General features: G+C 44.1%; 1 protein-coding gene across 2 annotated transcripts in view; it reads left to right on the forward strand.

Moving 5' to 3' along the window:
* The window catches only part of CEP112 (centrosomal protein 112), a 507,150-nt gene that overhangs the window by 61,380 nt on the left and 425,543 nt on the right, over positions 1–20,227 (forward strand). For both annotated transcript variants that reach the window (XM_060252333.1, XM_060252332.1), the window contains exons 9-10: positions 5,400–5,486; positions 15,937–16,036. In XM_060252333.1, coding sequence (XP_060108316.1) covers positions 5,400–5,486; positions 15,937–16,036 — 187 coding nt within the window. The remainder of the gene's footprint in view (positions 1–5,399; positions 5,487–15,936; positions 16,037–20,227) is intronic.

Here is a 20,227-nt window from a genome sequence, read left to right on the forward strand (position 1 = left end):
GTGTCATGATCTATGCTGTGCAGTGAGACAGAGGCGTAGCGGTCCTAGGGAACCTGTGAAGCCTGTGTCTCGGTAGAAAGAGACAGCCTACAATCCCCAGAATGCTTGGCACTGGTTTCAGCCAATCAGCGTCCAAGTAGGCTCTGAGGGGAACTGTTTAAAAGCTCTCTCAGGAGGCAAACACTGTTCTTGCCTCCTGAAAGGCCAAGCAGGAAGGACGGCTGCTGTTTAGGAGGAAGATCCTCACTCTTATCAATAGGGTGAAACAGTTTTGGGTTAAAGTCCATGAGATGCTACAAAAATTTTTAAAATTTTACTTTCCTTTTAAACCAGAAACCTTTTTACTAAATATGATGCCTCAAGTACTAGACAGGAAAAATCTGACTATTCATTTGGTAACTGCTGCAAGAATTTTAATTGCCAAATATTGGGAAAAAAAGAATTACCTACTAAGGAAACTTCATTAGAAAAAAATCTTAGATACTGCCGAATTGGATATTATGACGACTTTAGTAAAAGAAAGATCTAAGCAGGAAGCTATATATAACTGGTCTAAGCTTTATGAATGGTTACAAAAATCCTAAGGTATAAACAATTCAGAATATAAAGTCAATGTACTAAATGTGAGCTGAGTTAATATGGAGCTGGAAATGTTTGAGTTAATGGTTATGTTGCCAACACCATTGCTTTTCCTTCCCTTTTATTTGTAAATAATAAATTAAAATAAATATGGGGGGAAAGGGAAGAATATTGATAGGATGCCATCAGAGTTATTGCTTTTATATGATTGTATTTATTAGTTATTGTTGAAAATTGCCCAGAGCCCGGCACTAGCCAAAATGGGGCAATTTGTTAAATTGAATGAATAGATAAAGAAATTATTAAAAAATCAATCTATATAAATCTGTATACCACTTATCTCACTTTAACCAACTCAAACAAAGGAAGAAAAACTGATTTGATTGTGAATGCTGGATCATCCTGAGAAAAGTAAAAGCTGATCATAAGGAGTTTAGATTGAAGAGATCATCATACATTAATCAGATTTAAGATAGCTGGAAACAGCTAGTAATAAAAAAGGGCACTTTTGATGAAAAATTGAGAGCTCTGATATCGGCTGCCAATGTTTCCCCTAAGCTGTGGAGCCTTGTGAGCAGAAATTCTCCTTTGTGAGCCAAAAATGGTGCTGACTTTAAAATACTGAGCAGGCCTTCATTTTTTAAAAAAAATAGTTTACAAACATGCAAAACATACAAATATGAAATATAAGCAATTATTCATATCACAAATTATATATTTATATGGAACATATATTTATGTGGAACTTAGCTTTGTATTATATAATTCTTTTAATCTATATTTTAGGAATGATTTATACATTGTAATTCTAAACAGAATCAAGTCAAATTTTATTACAGAATAGAAGCAGCCTTGAGCTACTGGCACAACTTCTTATTTATTTCCTGAAATTTTCCTTGAAAGTGAAATATTTTGGCAAGCCATGTTCTCTAGCTCCCTTAATGATTACCAAATGAGCACACAGCCTTGTAAACTCCACAAGGTATATTTGAATTTTTTAAAAAAGAAATCCAATCATAAAATTCAGTCAACTGTCTTGAAAATGAAGTTTTCAATAGCAGCTTTCAATGTGAAAAAGTCTGAAACAGGATCTTAATTTTGTAGCTGGCTATTGGGCAGACCACACTAAAGTTTACCACTGTAAACAATGGCAATCCTCTTGCTTTACAGGGAGAGGAAAGCCCCATGTCAAACAGTGGAATAAAATGATTTATCACAACTTTTTATTCTGGGTGTAGAAACAGTATATAAATTTGCCTTTATTCTCCTTTGTCAAAAGAAAGTGTCTTTATAAGACTCAAATATGAAAAAGTACACTTAAAAAGTTTTTACAAGCAGCATTTTAAATGGCTCCACTCCAGGGGTGGAATATGTGCTGAGAATTGTATCTATAAGATGGAGTTCTCGCTTGGCTCATTGGGGCCTGAAGGACTGAGCTTGGGGACTCAGGAACAATAGGCAGTAGGATCCAAATTCCTGCTGCCCTGCTCCAATCAAGAGCCCCCAGCTGGTTTGAATGGTCCAATCACAGGCAGCTCGGAAACTTTGGGTGTTTATATAGTTGGCCCTGCGGCCCTAGTCTTCAGTCTTCTTAGGCAGCGCTAGACCATGCTGTATTCAATAAAAGAGCTATGTTCACTATCACCTTGCCTCATCATTGCATAGAACCACTATATTATAGTGAGAAAATTCCTTGGGTCACAAAGAAGGATAGGATTGAGTTTAGAAAGGTCGTGGGGTGAAGGTGGGGTGATATCTTCCAGAAACTACACTGGGGTGGGGGTATAATGTCTGGGGCTGCCACTCTCTTTGCCTCCCTTGCACCAGTGGTTTGGCAACACCAGGATGGAGTCATAGCAAGAGAGTCAACTGCAGATAAAAGAGTCAACTGCAGATAAAAGAGTCAACTGCAGATAAAACTTTTTAAGAGCTTTTTAAGTTTTCTTTTTGGCTCCTGAAAATTTCTCCTGTCAATGGTCAAATATTTCTCATTTTCTATTCAGAAGGGAAAAAGGAAACTTGGGAAGGTGAGAGCTAAATACTGGTGTGTGTGTGGGGAGGGGGGAAGCAGTTCTTCTTAAATAGCATCCAGTGTGTTGAACTGATAGTTTCCTCCGTCTCTCTCCGCACTGAAAGTAACTTGAGAGGGGTGTTCCCTCTCCTGTTTGTGCTTCAATGTGCTTAGTGATGTGAGGGAAGTGTGGGGCTGTCTCCTCCATGAGGTGTGCCCTCCCCCATCTCCCAGCAAAGAGCAAGCAGGAGAGTAACCAGGAATCAGAGCTGACATGGCTGCCTCCTCACCCGTGCTGCTGCCTGGCAGCTTGGGTGATTGTCAGATACCAGCACCAAAAAGAATTGGGGAGAAAGGAGAGGGGATAGAGCCACTGTCTTGCGAGGTAGCAGACATAGTGGAAGGGCAATGGGGCAGACAGGGGGAGTTCTGGGTCTTCTGCTCTCCTCCTGCTTGGCTTCTCTGGCAGCCATTTGCTCACTACTCAATAACTTGAAGGGAGCAGGATGAGGACTTGGGAAATGCTCCTGCTGTACTCCACTTACTCATGCTGCAGTTGGATGAGCCACTCCTAAGTATAGTCTAACAGGGCAAAAGGAACAAAGGTTACTATGGCAGACCATTTTTGTACTTGTTTACTCTAATGTAGTCGGCTCTGTGGGGCTAACTTCTTCGCCAGGGCATTTAGTTTCAGGACTCTCGTGTGAATCAGTCGAGGACAGTGGTACACTGCATGACCCTGCCTGGGCTTGCTTATAAGGAGGTGAGGCTGGGGTGGGGTGCAGGAAGCCTGTAGCCTCCAGAGCAACATTGCATGGACCTGCCTGGGCTTGCTCACTGCCATGGTCGTGAAGGGAAGTAAAAGGAGGACCAGCTTGTACCATAGGCAGGGAGATGCCCAAGCTGGCCATGCAATGTGCTATACCAGGTTTGCTCTGCTCCTGGCCATGCTGCAATGGCTGTGTTCCATGGTGTTGTACTCACGTGGCAAGCTGTATCTCAAGCCACCTGCTCTGCCCCAGGAAGGAAGGACAAAGATGCTCTGTGGGCTTAAATGTGGTGGAGCGGGGGGGGGGGAGGGCGCAGTCAGAAAAGCAGTGCTCTGTGCACAAAACTTGATAATCCCAGCCCCCACCTGGAATGCTTCTGAGTCAAACAGGACCTCCCCACCAATCCACCCTAATTCCCTCCCTTGAGAGCCTGCCGGCAGAGGGGAGCAAGAGCCAGTTTGGTGTAGTGGTTAAGTGTGAGGACTCTTATCTGGGAGAACCGGGGTTGATTCTCCACTCCTCCCCTTGCACCTGCTGGAATGGCCTTGGGTCAGCCATAGCTCTGGCAGAGATTGTTCTTGAAAGGACAGCTGCTGTGAGAGCCCTCTCAGCCCCATCCACCTCACAGGGTGTCTGTTGTGGAGGAGGAAGATAAAGGAGATTGTGAGCCGCTCTAAGACTGTTGAGTGGAGGGCGGAATATAAATCCAATGTCGTCGTCGTCTTTTTCACAATAGAGCAAGGAGACTCTTCCTTCTTGGCTCACTTTGCAGCTGGACTGAGTCCATCCCCTTCTTCCTTTGACCTTCCATGCCCATGGGCTCTCGCTCGCCAGAATGTTGGGAAGGAGAGATGTGAGCTCACTGCCTTCGCTTGCCCCATGCCCAATTTTCCTGCCGCCCACTATTGTGTGCCAAAAGGCCAAAACTGCTGGGCAAGTGCACGGCAACACAGAGAGAACCTTGTCTACTACCCACAAATAAAACAATATACAATTTTGGCATATTGTGAACAACAGTGTCAAGAATATTTATTTTATTCCCTTTTGCATTTCTCCAAATATATGGTTTACTTTTTTCAGCTGTTAATATCAAAGGGACATAGCCAGACATGAGACTATTACTGGATATTTGTGTGTAAAATAATGATGATATTGGATTTATATTCCGCCCTCCACTCAACAGTCTTAGAGCGGCTCACAATCTCCTTTATCTTCTTCCCCCACAACAGGCACCCTGTGAGGTGGGTGGGGCTGAGAGAGCTCTCACAGCAGCTGCCCTTTCAAGGACAACTCCTGCGATAGCTATGGCTGACCCAAGGCCATTCCAGCAGCTGCAAGTGGGGAATCAAACCTGGTTCTCCCAGATAAGAGTCCACACACTTAAGCACTACACCAAACTGGCTGTCAAATGGTTAGAAGAAGAATGCTTCCATCTGACTAATTTCATATTGAATCAGTATTTAATAAACTCCATTTTATTGCTTAAAAGACATGGATGAGCCGAAAACTTTTAAACATATCTGGCCAGTTAGGTTTTAAACTATGTAGAACTGCAGTATGTTTTAGTGCATATGCTAGAAAAATCAACATTTCCATTTGCTATTATCCTGCTTAATGATCTATATGCAAATTGCAGGCTTCCAACAAAGTAATTGAAGCAATCTTTAGATCAATGAATGAGTGTCCATTAGGCTGTGTTACCATAAGTACTTATGTGTTATTTCATTTCAGTTCCTCAATGAATACGGGAGTAGAAGAATACTGCTCTGCTGTGGTTTAAATTTTCACTTATAGAAGGCAGTTGCTGCTCCAGCAGAAGATAACTTTTCTGTGAATTTTTGGAACCCTGTCTATCTTTCTGTATGAGAGTTGTAATTCCTTACCCTTTAGAACATCTTACCAGAAGACGTGGAAACTACAAGCTGGTCTTCAAGTTTTCCCCCCCTTTGGCTCAAATTAGGCTTTGGCCGTATTTTAATAGGTAGGGTGTGGTTAAATGTATTTGAAGCCATTAATGTAGTTGATCACTTAATTTTCAGCTGGAGATGAAAACAAAAATGATGGAAGCTAGAATTCATGAAGAAAAGCTTAAATTACAGCAGAAGCATGATTCAGATGTTCAGAAGGTATGGTATGTTGAAAAAAATTCTGATTGATGACTGTATATAATAAGATATTAAACAAGGAAAATAATACTAAAAGTTATTCTTTGGCTGTTTGTCTTGGTTTTTGCTTATCAAATCATTTGAAAACCAATAAGAATGGGATTTCTTATGTATGGGAATAAAGCAAATCTTTACTGTGCAGTACAGATATTAAAAGTTTTGCTTAGTAGGTTTTTTTCTCTACATCCCCCTGATCTAGTTAATGAGAGTACAAACTACATGGCCTTGTTATGGTAATCACATTGTGTAGTCATCTATATGCATGTATATGTGTACACAAAAGCATGAAATTTGAACAGTCCAAAAATGCAGTTCCTGTAATGTCCACATCTGCAAGTAGGAAGAGCCCTGCCTTCTTGAGTAATCTTATCATTGCCAGCTTTTCCTAGTGGCTACTTATGTAGGGAAAAGGGTAGACTGTCGGGAGTGGAAAAAGATGCATGATAAGAGGTGGTAGTCATATTTGGAGGAACCTTTAGTCATGTATAGAGAGAGGCTATATTATTCTTTGGATTTGTTATTGTGAAATGCCTTGAGGACTTCTGTATGTTGAAAGATAGGATAAAAATTGGGGGCAGGTTGTCTCCTTAGCAGAATCTCTTGTTCTGCTGTGCTGTGGAGGATAGCATTTGGTAGTTAGAAATGTTTTCCAATGTATTAATTATTAAAATGATTCCACTGACATTTAAAGCCCTTTTATTATCAAGAAGATCTTGGATCACTACTTTGTTTTCACTGTGAGCACTTAAGATAGTAATTAAGTTTTTCCCTATTAAATATTAATATATATATATAAACATTGCTATAGTTATACATAGATGGTTGTCTTACATGGACACAGACATAAGCATAGACATAAGAATGGATGATCATTTATGGTCTAACTAGCAATGAGGCCTGTTGTGAAAATAGACACAACGGGCTCTAGAAAAAAGCTGTTGTTGAGGGATGTGAAAGTGGCAGGCAGTGTAAATACACAGTAGTGTAGCAGAATTAGAGCAGCCAATGTGGAGGGGAAGGACAGCATATTTTGTGTCAGTATAGAGGCAGTGCTGTGCCCACTTGCAGGACTGAAGGTGGGCAGACCAGGCAAACCCAGTCTTGTCAGATCTGGGATAGTCCTTGAAATAGACAGTTGGGAGGCATGGCCAGGGTTATTTAGGCAGCTCCCTGAATATCCTTCAGGCTCTCAGTAGAGGTCAGTGACCAGAAGTTGACATGGCTTCCAGGTGCACACACACACACAGACATCAAAAAAGGGCAACCATGTCCTCTACATTCTGAACATACAGGGCATTGGGACCACAGGGAGGATTGAGGCAGGGAGGGATGGTGGCAGGGAGGAAGAGGAGAGCCTAGTTTGTAGGGTGACACTCAAGCTTGGTGCTTTGGGTGAGGGTGTGTGTGGGAGGTTGGTAAAGTAATATGGGCACCTCTTGCCTTGGTAGAATGGAGTGTAAGGAGAAGTGTAGTCAGCAGCAGTCATGAAATAGGGTAAAGTCGTCATCAAAAAGGGCCATGTACTCTTTTCATTCATGTTGTTGCCAGAATAATATATAGAGAAACACATTTTGCAGACATAAAACTTTATAGAACATGTGCAGTTGTAAAATGTAGACACCACCTCCCTTAGGTCGGCAACCTTATAACCCATCAGGATGACCTGGAATGAAGCAGGACCAGTAGCCCCAAAAGCAGGGTCTTGTAGCATTTGAGGTGTTCATGGGGTGACAGTAGTGCCATGTGCTACCACCCTGTGGAGAGAAGGCCATGTAATGATTGAGGGTGAATTGGAAAGCTGTCAGTGAGAGGGTGGACTAACGTGCTGGGAAGGCTCACTGATGGTAACAGGAGCCATGGTTAGGAGGGGGAAGGGCAGGTGAACATGGCGGTTGGGGCAACCACGGTGCCATTAGAATCAAGTGGAGAAGTGGAGGCACACAGCTGAGCAGCTTGGAGGGTGACCATTGAAGGAAAGGCCAAAGCAACCTCTGACTGCATGTGATGTGCACTGGAGCCCTTGCCACCAGTTCTCGGGCTGTTGTGGATGCCATTCATGGCTGAGTTGTACTGGGCTGCTGCTGCCACAGCGTTCTGGGTCAGCTGAAATGTTGGAGGACTCTGCGGAAGGCAGCAGCCCTGAGGAGGGGTGGGGGATGGCAAAGGGCAATTGAGAAGTGTGGGCATCAAAGGACAGTGGGAGGGAGGAAGGGAGAGGCTACTGTTCCCCCTCACCCTTGGATTGAATAGTAGGGGAGGCTGGGTGGGAGACATTAAGGTGTGGTGTCGTGCCTCAGTAGGCAGGCTGCCATGGAGGCATGAAAGAGGAGACAGAGTGACTGTGGAAGGCTTCCCTTGAAGACAGGCAGGCGTTTCTGAGAAGACCCAGGTGTGTCAGTAGACAAGCAGGCATGGTGTAGCCAGGCAGGAGAAGTGTGCCTCTCAGAATAGAAGGTGTTTTGGTGGTTCTCTCTGGTCTGCGCTGACAGCACGTGGGGCAGAGGAGTGGACTCAGCCAATGGCATGTAAGTACAGTTGAGTGATTGTTGATGTGCCAGTGGCCGATGTGGTACGCTCATGGGCCAGTGGGAGAGCCGGAAACTGCCAGCATACGGGGGTTTTATGTATATAGAATTCCTAGCTAAACTATATTCTGCTCTACTTATTTCAGTAGTCAAACAGAACTTAATTGGGTGTATAAGGTTTGTTTATACATACTCTAAACTTTCACTTCTTTTTTCCTATATTCAACATTGTTTACCTTCACTGAGTATGAATTTTATGTAAGGGTTTTTTTTTGTTCCTTTGCTTTATTGCATAGCATTGTCATATTGGAATGTGAGCCAAGTTCTAAATTGAGTCGCTCTTCCATGATACAGATTACTCTCAGCTCTGATGTAGTGACCAGAGGTAGGAGTGTTAAAGTGAATAGGAATGTGCAGCTAAGCAATTATCAGAGGCGAAACAGAAGCTGATTTGTACTTATAATGTATAAGGAATTAGCAATATTGAACATAGATCAGCAGATAAGGTAGGTGTCATGGATCAGAACTTAGAAGAGGAGGACTCCTCAGGAGAAGAGGAGCACCATGTAGCTAGCTATGAGTCAGCAGAAGCTAGCAAGTAGAAAGATAAACTGCAGGCTTATTAGGACTTACAACTAACAGCTGGTGCAGAGCCAATACCTTCCAGCCCTGATTGAACAGGTGAAACTTAGAATCATTCAAAGCCTTCCAGTATCACCCATACTGTTAAGCGCTGCAGACAGAGGCTTTGAGCAAAATTATAAGAGAGATGACAAAGCACTCGCCTCCTGATCCAACACCAGCTGTTTGAGTAGTTGTGGGATTATTCCTGAAGAGCTGGCTGCAAGCATGACCATTAGACATATCCATAAAAAAACTGTTAAGTGCTGATTCTGTGACCACTGCACAGACCCCTTACTTTGCTCGAGTGACTCCTGGACCAACTCTTGACCTTGCTTCTCAGCTTTGTGATCTCTGCTTGTGAGTAACGCTTGGACTGCCTAACTATGCTTCTTGGACAACTATTTGGTAATGACTTTCTCACCTCTGGACACTGGAACGGAACCCTCAACTTGGCTACTTGTATTTAGATCCACACTACCTGCAAGGAACGCACACTAGCTTTGCTTGACCTGTGACAATATGACCCTGGAGTGTGAAACATCATACTCTCTAAAACAGGGTTCCCCAAACTTTTCTTTCCCATGGCCCGGTTATTTTTACACTTCTCCTTCGTGGCCCACTAAAATTTGGGGGTGGAGCCAGGAGACTTTGGGGGTGGAGCCGGGAGACAGGAATTATGTCATTTCCTGTGGTGTCAAGTACCAAGTGATGTCACTTCCAGAGAACACTGAACCAGAACTTTACCTTTTCCTGTGATGTCACTTCCAGGGCACTCCCCCAAACATGCCTCTTCTTCAAAAGTAAATTCATTTTCAGAAAAATCTCTCTGAAACTCATGCTAAGCCAAAATGGGGGTGGAAAGTGGGCGGTCCTCTCTTTTCACCCCCACACCTACATGCACCTATCTGTTTATGTATTCTTCTCCAGCTTGCAAGCACTCCTAATGCCCATGTTCAATTGCCTGCACCACCTACACATCCCTTCCTCAACAGCACTGGCCAAGTACTCTTTGGGTGCTATCTGTCAACAAGTTACAGTAATAGGATCCAAACCACATTTTACCAACTTGTCAACAAGAATATTATGTCGAATCTTATCGAAAGCTTTACTGAAATCTAGATAAACTATGTCTACAGCATTCCTCTGATCCCTCAAGGTAGTAACTTTCTAAAGAGAGAGAGATAAGGTTAGTCTGATGTGACTTGTTTTGTGAGAAATCCATGCTATCTCTTCATAATCATAGCCATACTTTTTAATTGCTCAAGTACTGGTTGCTTGATGACTTCATCTAAAATTCCTATGTATAGATGTAAAGCTTACAGATCAGTAGGTACCCAGATCCTCCTTTTCCCCATTCTTCAAAATGGGGACAGCATTTGCCCACCTCCAGTCTTCTGGCACCTCACCTGTTCTCCAAGAATTCTCAAAAATAATGGCCAAAGGCTCAGAAATTACATTTGCAAGTTCTTTTAGTACATTTAGATGCAGTACATCTGGCCCTGAGGACTTAGTTTCATTTAAAGAAACATGTCCAAATTGAACCTCATCTGCTGCATTGATACTCACTTGCCCAGCCTTAAGTGATTCCTTTGCAGCACCTCAAAGTCCTCCCTAGTTCTCACTGCACTGAACAATTTAGTGGCATTTGCAAACTTAGCCACTTCACTGCCTACTCCAAACTCCAAATCATTAATGGACAATTTACAAAGCACAGGAACTAGTACCAAGCCCTTCGATACCTCACTGCTTACCACCTTCCTCTATGAAAACTACCTGTTTATACTCTGTTTTCTGTTAATTAGCCAGTTTTTAATCTGCAAGAGGACTTGTCTTAACCCATGAGTGCTGAGTCTACTTAAGAGCCTTTGATGAGGAACTTTATCAAAAGCTTTCTGGAAATCTAGGTAAACAACATCTACTGGGTCACTATTGGCCATATGTTTGTTCACCCCTTGAAAGAACTCTAAAAGGTTAATGAGACAAGATCTTCCTTTACATAATCCATGCTGATTCTTCCCCAGTAGATTTTGTTTATCAATGTGCCTACTAATTCTATCTTTAATAATAGATTCCCCCAAATTACCCAGTATTGATGCTAGAGTGACTGACCTGTAGTTTCCTGGATCTCCTCTGGAATCCTAATTTTAAGATTAGCTACCTTCCAGTTCTTGGGAAATAGAGGGAGATTTTAGTGATCAATTATATATTTTTGTCAGGAGATCCACAAGTTCACATTTGAGTTCTTCAGGACGCTTGGATCCATGCCATTTTGGCCTGGTGATTTATCAGCTTTTAATTTGTGCATCAATCATAGAACCTCCTCTGTTTTCATCTCAATCTGACTCGGGCCTTTTGATAGCCCTCCTGAAATAGGTGTTTCTGGAGTAGGCAAGTATCACCCATCTTCCGAAGTGAAAATGCAGCAGCAGCAAAAATGCATTTAGCTTCTCTGCCATTTCCCTGTTATTCTTTAGTAATCCTTTTACCCCTTGGTTATTCAATGGCCCCATTTTCCCCCTGGCTGGTTTTCTGCTGCTTATGTATTTGAAGTATTTTTTTAAAAAAAGCTTTGTTTTTGCAGTATATTCCCCATAGTTCCTTTTTGCCTGTTTGATTGTGAGGAAAAACCCCCTTACAGAACATCGTGATCACCAGCTTGGTTTCCAGAGCACCTGGAGAAGTTACTCACACACGTCTGGCCAGAGAGTGTGGGCAAACCTACCTAGGGGCAAAAGGGACTTATGCAGTACTAGCAGCCATAACGCTACAGAGGCACTCTAAACCGGTACAAGAGTGCCTACCAGGAGAACGGATGGTTTCCCGTCGTTCCATATGACATCCATCCCAGCCATGGAGCGGAAGAGACTGCGCCGCCAGGCGCTATCCAGGCGAACGGTTTTGAAGTTCTGACCATGGAATCCACCATGGAGGGCTAACACCACACGCAGCCATCTTCCTACCAGGCTTGACTCCATTCCAGCAAAGCGGACGGCTCACATACACACCAGATGTCACCTATGCCTGCAAGCAACCTACCCACCCCAAGAGTGGTTAGTCGTCCAACTGCCACTTTCTTTGTTTGACGGAACTCTATACAAAGACTAGTGCCCAGAAGAAGACAGAAGAAGAGGAAGACCATCTTCAACCAGAGCCAAGTTCCTTTGTACAAACTGGGTGTTACCTAGGCCATGATTTGATTCTCTATTGTCACCCTTTTAGATAAGTCCATTAGTAATAAGTATCTCCCCACCCAAGTAATCTCTCTATTCTTCGTCCCAACTGTCATTTTTGGAAAGTTCACTCAGGTATCCATGATCCAGGCAAGTCCATTGGTCAAGAGCAAGCACCCAATTAGGTGCCATCAATTAACTTTCCATTGGTTGTCGCAGTAGTCCAGCCCTTATTGTCACTGCGAAACCTCCCCTTTTTGTGAGGTCATGCATCAGCTGACCACCTTTCTCCTCCCTTGTACCTCCCATCCCCTAAGGGCTCAAGAGAGTCCTTATAATCTGTGGACTAGCTACCCACAGGTGTGCTTCTATCAGTATTCCAATTTCCACTGCATAGATCCATCCCCAATTCCTGATCAGTTTCGGGTCCCTTCTCCCACATCCTTGCTTGTCGCCATTGGAGCCTTCCTTGAAAACTACGATAGGTAAATATCACCCTGTTTGTCTACCCATGTGTTCCCCTATCTCTCTATCTATGTTTCCTAGGAATGAATGTGTGTTTTGATGAATATTGTGTCTTGTATGGAAATCTATATTTTTCTTAATAAATTTTAACTGTTTTACTTAATTAGAGTCCCTAATATTTTAAGCATTACTTTGCTGGACGTGGAATCCTGTATACACAGGTAAAAAGATCCTGAGTGAGCCAGGTGCCCACCTGACAATTCCCCAACCTAGTTTTGAGGGCATTTTGGCTACAGATCGGTGATTTGTATTTTATTTGCCAAAGCCTGTGTTCCGATTTATTTTCTTCTCTCAGATTAGACTTCCACTGTTTAAAGGAATTCTTCTCACCTCTTACTGCTTCCATTACTCAGTTCAGTTCATTTATTGTAATTAGCCACAAATATCTCAAGAGAAAAGAAAGTAAACTAGAAGTTAAAACATACTAAGTATCATGTAGGTATAACAAGGGTGTAACAACAGATGCAATACAATGGCAATAACAATAAAGATACAGACAAATCTAAAAGTTATCCCTTCGCTTTGCTACCTTGGCACGTATTTTCTTTGCTGCAGGGGCAAAGACTGAAACTTTCTTGGAGATATAAGCATCAATGTCAGATAAAAGAAATACTATTTTTTCCTCAACTGAATAAGCACTTAAACCTGACAGAATTCCATCTAAAAAATTGGCCCTTGGACTGGAATAGAGAGAACAGAAAAGTAAATAGTGAGGTAAATCCTCAATTGCATGAGAACTGTAAATGCATAAAAGTTGGGCACTTCCATTACTGTTAGCCGTGCCCGCCGTTTTTATACCTGCGGCATACACTTAATCTGAGTTTCCAGGGTTGTAGTTTTAAGTAGTTTCCAAGCTTCCCAAAGGAATTTGACACCTCTTACTTTTCCTTTCAGTTTCTTTTTCTCAAGCCCCCTTTAGAGAACCAAGTAGGCAGCCGCATTGGTCTGAAGTAGTAGAACAAGATAGGAGTCGATTGCAACTTTAAGACCAACTTAGTTTTATTCAGAACGTAAGCTTTCGTGTGCTCTTTAAGTGTGCTTAGTGTGCTTAGAGAGCACACGAAAGCTTACGTTCTTTCCAGCTCTTGGCATGGCACTCACCCTCCATATCTATGCTGTTCCATAACTCCTAGGAGGGAAGGCTCCCTCTCTAGACATTCTTCCAGTTAGATCCTGGTTTATCAGGATGTCATGTTCAGCTGTTAATAAGGCACAGAGATCAAGCAATTAGTATATGTAGTAAGCACAAAAAGCTATTTTGCAGCTGCAGACCACTTCAGCAGTATTTCAAGATGTTTACTAAACAAAACAATACATGTGGGGATTGACTCAACAGAATTCCTACTGTCATGTATTGTGAACATAGTTGGCAAATTCGTAAGAGGAAATGGGTTTTCATTTAAAGTTTGTTTGTACTAGGGCAGAATTTATTTCTGGAGGTATCTGTCACAAAATGGTGGCCTGATGGGCAGAGCCAGTCACAAAATGTTGGCTTGATGGGTGGAGCTAGTCAGAGAATAGTGGCATGTATGAAAAGTACCATGTTTCAGAGCAGTGTTACAGTTCTTGAGCGAAAAACCTTTTTTCTTTGCCGCTTTCCCAAAGTGCACTGTAGGAGGCAAATGTAGTTAATAACCTGTCTTTTGTCTGGAAGAGGCAAACAGGAGCTTTAATTCAGGGAGAAGGAGTTAGTAGCACTGTCTGCTTCCATCCACAGCCAAGAATGTGTGGGTGTATGGGAAAAAGAGGTGAGAAAGAGTTGGGTGGGAACGGGTGCTGCCAATGTGTGTTCATGTAACTTCTTTTTCACAGGAAAAGGGAGAGAAACTTCTGTGGTAGCTTTCAGTGGAAGGATAAGTAATTGCCTGGAGGGGAGCTGGAGAGGTACTTTGTTTGTAGAGTGACTGATCGCTTCCAAGTCACTTTCTCCCCTCCTCCCATAAAATGTAATCTAGTGTCTTAAAGCGCACAATGAAAGAGTAGCATTTTTACATATGTCATGGCATATCTTGAAGTTGTTTACTGCAAATAATGACAGTAGGTGGGGTTTTTTTTTAGTATAGGCAAACAGTGGGAATGCATAAAAGAAAAGGGAAGGAAAAAAGGGATTATATTTTATTGCATTTGTCAAGGACAATCATGTATACAAAATGTATAAGACAGAAAATATTTTCCATTACATCCCCTTCATTATAATTTCTAAGATACTGTCTATGAAATACAATAGTTTTTACTTCTGCTTGTGTTTGTGAATCATTATACTTAACATTTTAGGTTTCAAACTTAATTAACCTATTTTGCAGCTACACTATTAGTTTCATCTAAGGGTGTGCATTCAGTATAAACTGAAACGAATGAATCCCCCCAAAAAACTTACTGGTATTTTTCAGGTACTTATTAAACAAATACCAGTCAGTGATCTGCATTCAGGTACTGATATGGCTCAGCCTGCCAAAAGCCAAATTTGTTGGCTTTTATATAGGCAAGCTAGCCTCAGCCAAAGTGGCACACAGCTTTCAGTTTAGCGCCACCCTAGCTGATCTTTTTTTGGAGCTTCAAGATGCAAGAGAGGATGAGCTGGGGCTGGCTCCTTTTTCAGCTTTGTTTTTAACCTAAGTTGCAAGAAGAGCCAGTCCAGGATTGGCCTTGGTGGTAGGTGCTGACAACTCTGCATCACCTCAGCTGGTCTACCTTTGCTTGCAGTCAGCTCTGCTGGACAGTTTGCTTCAAGCCAGACTGCCCAGCAGAGCCTGCTGAGGAGCTGATCCTGCAAGGGAAAACTGGGCTTGACTGCGGCTCTGCTGGGCTGCCCAGTTGAAATTGGGCTGTCTGACAGAGCGCTCCCAGGAGATGCTCCTGTAGGGAGAACTCTCTGCAAGTCCAGCAGAATGGGGGAGGGGGCCCTTTTCTACTGGTTGCAGCTCCCAAAGCCAACAGAATGGAAAGCGGGAAAGTTCTTAGATCTTCCCTCCCTCCTTTCTGCTGGCTGCAGCTTCCCAAGGCTAGCAAAATGGAAGAGTAGGGAAGAGATCTTCCCTCTCTCCTTTCTAATGGTGGGCTGCCCAGCAGAGCCTGCAGGGAACTTGTGTTGTTTCCACTCAAGGCCTTTCTGTCTTCCATACCAACAAGCTAAAAGACTCCGAAAGAGAACTTGTTAGAGTTCAAAAATCATTTTATTATGGGTGCAGGGGATGTTGATAACTTGGGGGAAATAAGTTCAAAATCAGTCATTGTGTAATATTTTCCTTACTTTCCAATTCACTGCTTCCAACCCATAAAGGGCTATTTTTGCTAAAATTGTATAGCAAATTGGGGGGGGGGGGGGGGGACCTGAGACTCTAGTCCTGCTTTGAACAGCTGAATTCATCCTTTGCTTATTTTGCATTTAGAGGCTCTAAAGTGCATTCTCAACTCACATAAGCTTACTACATGTGAGAAGCCTGCACACTGCATGGTGCCTTCTTTAATACAAAATTTTTACCACAGTTCCTGCTTGTATTCTGTATTATCTCTCATAAAACTTTAATGTTTGCAGTTTTACTAAGCACTTAATATTTTCTCCTACAGATTTTGGAACGAAAGAATAATGAAATTGAAGTATTGAAGGCTCAGTACAAAACAAAACAGAATGAAGCTGAAGGGACCATTCGAAAACTTGAAAAAAAAGGTGATGCAGAACAAAACACTTAATCTCAGTGTTCTGATGTTCAATCCAAATAGACACTGTAGGTACACATCAAGCTCTTTATTATTATTATTTTTAACAGGAAAGTTTATTTAATACATTCTACATATATATCACCCTGCTATCGAAAAAACCTGGAACTTTATTGGGATGTGGAGTAAACTTTAAATGTAAGGGTCATTTTCGCACTCACCTCCAGCCGGCGCGACCCCCCTCTTCACCGCGCAGGATCTGCGCGGATTTCGCACTAAATGCCGCGGAGCAGCCTTTTGCGCCGGAAACTCCCGTCGCAAAAGCCGCGCAAACGCCAAACTGCTTTTTGGCGATTTACGTTTGAGCGGCTTTTGCGACGGGAGTTTCCGGCGCAAAAGGCTGCTCCGCGGCATTTAGTGCGAAATCCGCGCGGATCCTGCGCGGTGAAGAGGGGGGTCGCACCGGCTGGAGGTGAGTGCGAAAACGACCAAGGTGTGTAAGAACAAGGACTTAGTCAATAGAAACGAAACATCAACAGAAAATCCTGGCAAGGAAGGCCAACAATACATCTCAGAAAATGGTCCCCACAAAATGGTTTGGAATCTATCCCATACCACAGGAGAGGGACCTCTTCCGTACCCTCCTTTCGTAAAATACCTGGGACCTGCTGACAGGAGAAAAAACAACAACTCCAAATTCACATACAAACTAAGGGTGGGTGGGTGGGAACAGGCCAAAGCAATGGGTTCACCATCCATATACAGACGGGTGGAGGTGGGGGGGAGACCTAGGCCAAGGGCTCAGTTTCCCCCAAATACTTCACAAATAAAAATAACAGGCAAAACTAGTGATACTACAAGAAAAGCTTACCAAACTGTCCCCAACCACAGTGCCCTCATTACAAGGAGAGAAAAAGACAATTATTTAGGAACCATTCTATATAATAATATTTATATTAACTGACAGTATTCATGACTGCTTTAAGAGTCTCAAATCTGGATACAGAGCTTGAATGTTTTCCCTATAACAGCTATTACTATGCACTTCTTTCTTTCTATGCTTTTGTATTCTCCAGTCCATTTCTGCTATGTTTCGTTCTTAATACATTTCAGTTCTTATTTTTGTAATGCTTCCTCAGAAGGGTTATGTTGGATTGTAAGGGTTCTAGTTCATTCTTCTTGCCATGGTATAAGCTTTTTCATAGCCTCCCTCTATCCCTTAGCCCCCAATTTTCTCTTCATTGTGTCAGGGCTTTCAGGATTAAACTGTTGCTGAAGAACCATAGGTATTTCTTCAGGGATCTGTGCTACAGTTTTGTTTTGTTTTTTGCCATTTGTATACCACTGAAGGCATTCTGGGGGCCACTGAACTCCCATCAGGTTGCTCCCTCCACTCCCCCTCTTCCATGTTTGGTTCTTCCTTCTCCTGTGCTACAGCCTTGACCATTCTTTGCACATCTGAGGTTTTACCAGACTTGCCTGGGAAAATTGTAGCAGCAACCTTAGCTGCTGGTGGTGTAAGAAAAAGCACCCTACTTTTCATACACATGGACATCGTGATCACCAGTATGGTTGCTAGGGTGCCTGGAGTTATGACTCGCACACATCTGCTCTAAGAATGGTCCTGTGCTAGGATGGCAAGATGGCGGCGTGGAGTGGAGAGCTGCTGTGAAGCTCCCATCTTAACATCATCATAACATCAAATTTCTGAAAGATTCCAAGCTACACGTCTTCCTGAAGTACCTATCTAGTTAACCAACTGCTGGAGAGGACGAGACGGTCTTAGAGCTTTATTCCATCTTGAGAAAGTAACAAGAAAACCGCTTACCAGACGGAGGCCGGGGCTGACGTTGGGCCGACGCTGAGGCAGAGAAGGACGGCGCAGTCTGAGAGCGCGAACCGGTGCGGCTGGAGGGCGTGGACAGACCGGGATCAGCCGGGGCCGTGAGTTGGACACCGAGGCGTCTGGAGCCGGGGTGCACTGGTTGGGACCGAGCGCAAGTGACTGCGGGGTGTGGACAGCGGACCGGACGAGGCCGGGTGTGGCGGGAACGCGAGAACCCTGAGGAGAGACTGGCAGTGGCCCGGCCGAGTACGAGTGAGGCGATAGAGAAAGACGGGACGACGGCCCCCATCTCTCCACCCCCTTCCAGTGAGAGGACCTCGGTGGGGGGGGAGGGTGGTAACAACAACAAACTGCCTACGGTTCTGGGTCCTGGGGTTGCAGCCACGCAACCGTGGGGACGCAGGGGGGGCTAGTACCCCTCTGTGTCCCCGGTGTTGTGCGGAGGGCTGCCCTGGGTTCCCGGACCGTTTGGTAATACGTTCCACTCTGAGTAAGAGGGCACCTTCCCCCCCCCCCCCAATAATAAGAACGAAGTGCTCCTTGGCACTCCATGGGCACCTTACGGACGGATACTGATGCACTTTAACATCGATGCGCTTTGATACTTGAACAACCAGAAGAAGTAGAACTGCACTTTATGATTACGGTCACTTGTCACTTTCTAAACTACAGCACTTTACTCTTCAACCTTGATGGCTTCAACTGCTAATTTGTGATTGATTTTTATTAGTTAACTGCCAATTTGTAATTAATTATTTATTTATTAGTTATTTAATCTGTATTTATTGACTGATTAGCTAAGTGGATTTATTTATGGTAATTTAATTGGAGGTAGATAGTGGGTAAGGTTTTTAATTAAGGAGCCAATAGATGTTTAATTAATTATTGTTAGCTAAGGATTTATAGGTGGAATAGGGGGAGGGATTTAAATTCAATAACTAGGGGTTATTGGTGGTTGGCTGGTGGAAGGTGGATTATTGTTGGCAATAATAGGGTTGAAGGGGAACAGGAATAGGATTAAACACTGCTGGTTGTCGAGCTGGTTCCCACCAGCAGGAAATGGCTGGCCCGGGGATTCCAGTGCTCCTGGGGAGGGGAAGGTATGACGGTGGGAACAGGCAGACTTATAGGGGAAGGAGGCCGAGACATGGTAGTGTTCGGCCGCCTTCCTGCCTGTGTCCAATCCCGATGGTGACAGGTAGTGGAGCCAGGTGAACGTACCCGCCTCCGGCACTGGTGCTATGCAATGCCAGGTCCATTAATAATAAGACCGCTGTCCTCCAGGATTTCCTATTGGAACAGGAGGTGGACCTGGCATGCGTGACCGAGACCTGGGTGCGTGATGGGGAGACCATAGCTCTCTCTCAAATGGCCCCCCCAGGATACTCGGTCTTTCACCAGTCCCGGACTAGCGGGCGGGGGGGAGGAGTGGCACTATTCATACGGGAGGTTTACTCCTTTAGGGCTCTCCCGGCCCCGGAGATCAGGGGTATTGAATGTGTCGGCCTGATGTGGGACGTTGGGGAGGGGTTGGCGATCTGGCTGGTGTACCGTCCGCCTAACGCACCGGCCGGCGCCTTATCATCCCTGATGGAGGCCGCGGCGGGCTGGGCATTGGAGTACCCAAGGCTATTGGTCTTGGGTGACTTCAGTGTTCATGCCGACGACGCGGCCTCCAGTCAGGCGATGGACCTGGTGTCATCCATGGCAATACTGGGACTCTCCCAAGTTGTCACAACGCCCACTCATCAGGCGGGGCACATATTAGACCTGGTCTTCGCGGCGGGAGTTTTAGTGAACGATATTACTGCTAGAGCAGTGCCATGGTTGGATCACTATGCCCTTAAGGCTCGGGTGGATGTGCCACCCCAAACCTGTTTAGGCAGAGAGCGTATTTTAGCTCGCCCGCGGAGCCTGATGGACCCGGAACGGTTCCTGATGGCTCTGCAGGATCCCAGGCCCCCTGGTGAATCCTTGGATGATCTGGTGGAGTCCTGGAATGATAGACTCTCCAGAGCAATCGAAGAGATCGCACCTAGGCGCCCTCTGCGCCCCTGTTTGAAGTCGACACCCTGGTATAACCAGGGGTTGCGAGTGCGACAACTAAAACGGGGACTCAGATGACTAGAGAGGCAATGGCGGCGTACTTGAGACGAAGCGACTCGAACATCTTATAGAGAGAATATGAAGTCCTATGAGGTGGCAGTCAAAGCTGCAAAGAAAACATACTTTGCGGCTGAGATTGCGTCCGCAACATTGCGCCTGGCACAACTATTTAATATAATTCAGAGTTTAACAACGCTGCCTCAGGGCAGACCAAATTTTAAAGAATTGGAGATTGGCTGTGAGGCTTTT

This window comes from Heteronotia binoei, chromosome 13, assembly GCF_032191835.1.
Source record: "Heteronotia binoei isolate CCM8104 ecotype False Entrance Well chromosome 13, APGP_CSIRO_Hbin_v1, whole genome shotgun sequence".
NCBI lineage: Eukaryota > Metazoa > Chordata > Lepidosauria > Squamata > Gekkonidae > Heteronotia > Heteronotia binoei.